The 6,029-nt window shown below is 52.9% G+C and overlaps 1 protein-coding gene across 1 annotated transcript; it reads right to left on the bottom strand.

Moving 5' to 3' along the window:
- Window positions 1-9: 9 nt before the first annotated feature.
- On the bottom strand, window positions 10-1,320 carry LOC104510246 (ghrelin O-acyltransferase-like; the record flags this gene model as incomplete). The annotated part of the gene is made up of 3 exons (XM_010152428.1): window positions 1,202-1,320; window positions 412-627; window positions 10-324 (listed from the first exon to the last, which is right to left on the bottom strand). Coding segments are annotated over exons 1-3 (650 nt in total), but the record flags the coding sequence as incomplete, so codon positions are not given.
- Between the last annotated feature and the right edge of the window lie 4,709 nt (window positions 1,321-6,029).

Consider the following 6,029-nt stretch of genomic DNA (forward strand, 5'->3'; position numbering starts at 1 on the left):
CAGCCCTGCCTGCCGGACAGCCCTCTCAGCAGCCCCAGGCGCAGCCCGTGCAGGGCCAGCGCGCAGAGGCACCGCCGGGCCGTGGCCCACAGAGGGCTGGGGAGAGCTCCGCAGGACTCGGCCTGAGCCTGAAACCTGTGGAAGGAGCACAGGGGACCTCCGAGGAGTGCTGGGAAGAAGATCAGGTAGCTGCAGAGGGGCAGCGCACGCTGCAAAAGCCACCCCTGGCCCAGCTGGAGCGGCATGATCCCTTCATGGACATCCAGGGCTAGAGATGTAGCCTTCTGGGTGAGCAGCATGATGGCAGAGAGGGCAACGGCTGGCCTGGAAGGAGAGGGCACTCGAGGGGGCTGTGAGGCCTCCCAGCCTGCCGAGGGGAGGAATGGGAAGGAAGCGGAGCTGGGAGGTTACCTGGCATCCTGTGGGTCCAGCTCCTGGTTGCTCAGACCGAGGTGGCAGAGTGTCTGCCAGGACATCTGGAGGGTGAAGACCCAGGTGTGGGCACGAGCTGGGCTGATGGAGAGGAGGATGAGCACAGAGCCAGCGGCAGGGATGAAGAACAACACAGCGTAGCTGCCCATGGCTATGCCGGCAAGGAGACATCCTCCAATGAGGAGGAATATGTACCTAGAAAAGAGCAGATGCCTTTTGGCTGCCTTTTGGGGAAAAAGGGGCATGAAACTCCTGCCAGACTGTTGATAGTGGGGCTTAGTATGGGCCCTGCAGCCTCCACAGTCCCCCTGTATTCTGCTGCTTGGCCTCTCGCGGGGCTGAGGGATCACCAGGGCCATTGTGGCTGCCAGCAGGGATGGGAAGCAGAAATGGTGGAGGGACTGGGCCAGATACTGCAGGCCTTGCCTGGCCCCCATCCTAGTCACAGCACAGAAAGTCCCCATTCCCTGCCATGCTCCCCTTGCCCATTTGCTCATCGTGGTACACCCCTAAACCCATCTCTTACAACAGAGTGTCTGGCTTGTTTCATCCTTAACATCCTCGATCTGGCCCCACTGCAGAGAGTGGGGACTGGAGACAGCTCACGTCCAAGCCCTACCTGAGTCCCTACCCATCTGAACGTCCCTACCCAAGTCAGTGGGGACTTACTGCCTCAGATCCCGCTGCACCTCTGGCAAGGAGAGCCCCCAGAAAGCATCCGCAGGCATGACTTGCCCTCAGCGTGGCAGCAAGGGTGATGACTACGTACCGGGCAGTCAGAGAGACGTGTCCGAAAGCACAGAGGTGATGGAAAAGAGCAGCAAAGGGGAAAGCCGCCAGTCGGTATGGGGCTGCAGGGAGAAGGACAAGCAGGTCTGCCCAGCGCATTGAGCACCTTGCTTCTATAACTGCCTCTGATGCCTGGAGAAAGGACTGATCCAAGGGCTGCTCTGGCTCCTCTTTATATGTGGCAGGACCTCAAAAAATCAGAGCAGAGCCAAGGAAACACAGGTATCTGCCGGAAGAGGAGCACCGTTTTTGCATTCGTCAGTGCTTACTCCTTCAAGCACCACTGTCCCAAGGTTCGTGCGTAGGTGGAAAAAGTTGGGGTTGGTTATTTGCACTGCCAGACGCCTGGGCCATTACCACGTACTTTGAAGACAGCAAGAGCGAGCAGCCGTGATAAGAGCCTCTTTGAGCTGCCACATGTGCCAGGCTGGGACGCACCTCGGAGCAAAATCCCCAGCTACTCCCAGAGGCTTGGTCCTTTCTCTTGGCTTCCTCTCAGTTCAGTCCTTCACAGAAAGCTGTGACTTTTTCCTGGCTCACTTGTTATGGGCAGTGGTGGGGACATCCCAGTATTTAAACCCCTGGTCACAGAAAGGAGAGGATGGGTTCTGCCACTTCTCAGTGATGAGGGAGGGTGAGCCCTTCAGCCCCACTGCTCATATCAATCTACAGGGCCTTTTCATTTACCAGAGATAAAGGAATAGCTCTGTTCCCTCCAAACAATATTTCTTCAAGTAAATAAATAAATACGTTTTTTAAATGGACTCAAAGACACTTGTGATGGTAGAAATTAGTCATTGCAGTTAAACTGTTTAAACTGCACATTCATTCTAAAATGATCCATATGGGAGAGCAGAAGGTCCTGTTTTGGGCCGGACTTGAAAGGTGATTTGAAAAGTCACCTCTAGGGTGATGTGAAGCCCGTCGCTATTGCTCTCACAATGCCACCAGCAGTATTGCATGCTTTTGTTTTTTAGACTCCGTTGATACCTGCTTTAGACAAATGAACAGTGTGAATACAAAAGGAATACTGTGGAATTTGCTTCTGCAAGAAAAAAGGTAACACTGGAGGGGTAGAAGAAGTAAGGTTTTCCCCTTCCTCTGATGAATGCTTCAAAATATTTAGATTAGCCTGGTTTTCAATCAAAAGAGCAAAATTGGTGTCTAAAGTTACAGAAAGAACTGTGCTTGTTAAAAAAATAGAAGTTTTGATTTTAAAAATACATCAAGTCTGACTTTTATGAATGCTTCTACTCTTTGCTGAGAATTTCAAGCTATCGTGATGCTGGAAAGCTCACCACGTTGTTTGGATGAGTTATTTGGTTATAAGAAAGCAGGAGACCAAAACACCATGGAAAACATTATTAGAGCAAATGCTGCAGAGGAACCAGCTGTGTTTTGCTGTGTTTGCACAGGGTACATTTTAAGAGCGAGCGACAGCACTGGAGAGAAGCCTTTTCCATGTCAATTTTGGCATGCATGGCATGCAGCAGCAGCCCGATTTCACAAGACTCACTCCGCCAAGTCCATGGAGCCCAGTATTGACTTTGCTGAGTAAATATTTCTGAAGGCCTTTGCAGTGCTTGCTTAAGCAATTCCTCGCTATGGTTCTGCAAAAATGCCATTGCTTTTCAAAAAGCAGCAACGAATTTCCACAGTAGCATTGGAAGCATTAACCCACTGCCCATGCCTCCCATTTTATACCCTCAGAAGCCGGGCGGTGGAAGCGGGATCTCAGCGTGAGCACGTGAGCCATAGCGAAGCACGTGAGAGCGCGTTATTTGCTTCATTTGCACGTACCAAGCAAGCGACAGCCCGGCTCCTGGGTAAGGAATCAATGGTTTGGGAGTACAGCAGGTGAGAAGAGCAGGCTGACCGCTGTCAGAGCAAACCCGGGGCATGAAATTCGAGTAGATAGGACTCAGACGCTAGCTTTGGGCTAGTACCCAGCAGGCTTACAGCTGCTTTCTGGTGGAATACAGTGCTGCTTTGGGAACAGTTTCAGTTGCCTGTTGTAACGCAGCCTATACGGACCTGCTGCAGGACACGCTGCCAAGTGAAAGCTGTACGCTGAAAGGTTATTTTAAAGAAAAAGTCAGGCTTGTGCAATTTGTCTTTTCTCCAGAGAAAAGCAGTAAATGGGAAGAGAGGCCATTAAATAGGGTTTAGGAGGCCTGAACTGAGCTCCTGCCTCAGACTTCCTCTGCGACCTTAGGAAAGCCACTTAACTCCCCTCCACAAAAGAGATGACAGTTTCTGTCTCCCAGCGGTGTTGTGAGGCAGAATCAACCCCAAACCTTGAGGCTTTATGTCTGGCTGTGGTAGGCTCGACATGAAAGTACCTGAATGAGAAAGGAATTAAGAAACAAATGCAACGGTTTATTAAAACACAAAAATTAAAAGAACCTTCCTTTACTTTCAGGCATCAGTCCATGCTGGCTTTTTGCTACTTGTTGCCATTAACAGATTTGCTGACCACCGTCTGTAAACAGCCCCACTGCTGCTTGTGGCAAAGGCCTTTTTGTCTCCCTGGATAAAGGGCCACGTTCCCGTAGTGTAAGGGTAGTGCAGAAGTCTTACCACAGCCATAATCCCACTTGTGGAGGTCTGAAGCTGTGACTGGGGAAGGGGGATGAAAGGCATTTCCACAAGTTCTCCTGTGGTTTTTTATGTCTTCTGTGATTCTGTGAATACCCAAATCAGTAATTAAAAGTGTACGTTAACTGGCAATTAATTAAATGAAGTGATACTTCTGCAAGTCGCTTGTCTGCCTGCAATACAACCTTGCAACTCTTGAGCTCAGCCACGTCATCTGAACTTGGTGGGGGTGAGGGGCCAGCCCTGTGCCCTGCCCTGTGCCAGCAGTGCCAAAGGGGGGGATTTTATTTGCAAGGCAAAATTCCATTAGGAATTCCTTTCTCTCTTTTGGTGTTGAGACCAAGGCCAGATGGAGATGCATCCTCTTGTACCTCCTCAGGTTTTGGGATGTTTAGAACAGGGGCTGGTGTCACACCCCCTGTGCTGGTTCCCCTCAACCACACCACCGAGATCCTGAGACAAGAGGTGTGCAGCTCCAAGGACCACGCACAGCAGCCAGTGATGGGAAAAAAAGGTCCAGGGCTGCATGCTGTTCCTTCTATCCCCTTTCACGTGATGTGCAAGCCCCACAGAGCCAGATCTTGTCCTGGCATCTCCTTCTGTAGATGGCAGGAGCAGCTACAGCTATTCTGATCATTGCTATGAAGCCAGCAGATCAACTGGCGCTTTGCCACGAAGATAAGGTACCTGGGTATGACCTGCATTGCCGCTGGCTGCCCAAAAGAGCAGGTGTCCTAGCACCCTCAGGATGATCCTGATTCCTTTGTGGCTGAATTGTTTTTTCCCTTTAGCTTTCACAAAGAACTGAGCCCAACATCTGCAGAAGAAGAAGAGTTGCTTCTTAGGGGAAAACACAGCAGAGGTGTGAACCAAGAGCACAACAGTGGGACGTGTCAGAGGGGTGGAGCTGCCCTGCAGGCAAAGGGGAGATGCCAGGAGGAGCCCAGGCTTTCCAGCACACTCAGGTAGCCCCAGCATGCAGGGCATCCCAGAACTGGCATTGCTGCTCTCCCAGAGCTGTCTCCCCAAGATGGGTGCCACCTCACCCATGCTCTTCAGAGCCTGCAGAGCCCCCCAGCACTCCCACCTGAGAGGGTCTGCCTACCCAGCTCCTCCCACGGCCGGGAGGAAGCAGGGCGAAGTGACTCTGCTGGAAGTTGCCAGGCCAGGAATGCCCCAACAAATGCCCTTGAAATAGCCCAATTCCACTTCAGTGTACAGGGAGTAGAGCTCTTCTCACAGGGGCAGGTCTGAGAGCTGGAGCTCACCAGTCCGTGGAGGGCCCCCCAAATGCCTTTCTGCCAAATTCCAGAAAAGGAGCGCACGAATTATTCAAAGCACGTGAGGAGGAGACATTTTGGACAGAGAGAAACTGAAAAGGATCGGGAAGACCACTTGTTGCACTTCTTTTCCTCCCCAGCTACAATTTCTGAGTGCATGTGGGCTGCCTTTTTGCCCCAGCACAGCACCTGGATGCCAGCGTTTCCATCGGGAGTTCTCTGGGCTCCTTGGGCAAGAGGAGCACAGCAAGCCTGCTGGGCTGCGCTCCTCCGCCCAACACTAGTGAGAGGCGCCTGGAACGCTGGATCCAGTGCGGGACTCCGCATGATGACCGACATGGACATACTGGGGAGGCTCCAGCAAAGGGCTGCTGATGCTGAAGGGCCTGGAGCGTCTCTGCTAAGAGGACAGGCTGAGAGCGCTGGGGCTCTCGAGGCTGGGGCAGGGAAGGCTCCGGCAGCAGGAACTTGTCAGCGGACTGATAGGTACTGATGGGAGGAATGAAGACAAGGCAGCCACACTCTTCTTAGTGGGGCCCAGTGACAGGGTGAGAGGTGATCCAGGGGATCAGGGGGACCCTGGGGGTGCAGGGTTATGGGTTACCCAGTGGGGTTGTGGAGCACCCAGGAAAGGGGAACCTATGGGGCACAGGAGAGGTCAGAGGCATCCTAGGGGCTATGGGACACCCAGGGGGGTTGGGAAAACCCAGGGGTTTATGAGGCACGTGGGGGGCCAGGTCCACGTTGGATGGGGTCAGGGGCACACAAGGGGGTTCAGGGGCACCCAGAGAGGGGTAGGATCACAGGGACCCCCCAGAAGATGATGCCAGAGCCCAGGCCTGTGGCACCTCCTTTATTGCAGGCCCTGCCAGCTCCTGGTGGGAAGAAGAATCCACGACTCCAGCTACAGCCCCCACCCCATGTCAAACC

Source organism: Eurypyga helias, unplaced genomic scaffold (genome assembly GCF_000690775.1).
Source record: "Eurypyga helias isolate BGI_N326 unplaced genomic scaffold, ASM69077v1 scaffold31105, whole genome shotgun sequence".
NCBI lineage: Eukaryota > Metazoa > Chordata > Aves > Eurypygiformes > Eurypygidae > Eurypyga > Eurypyga helias.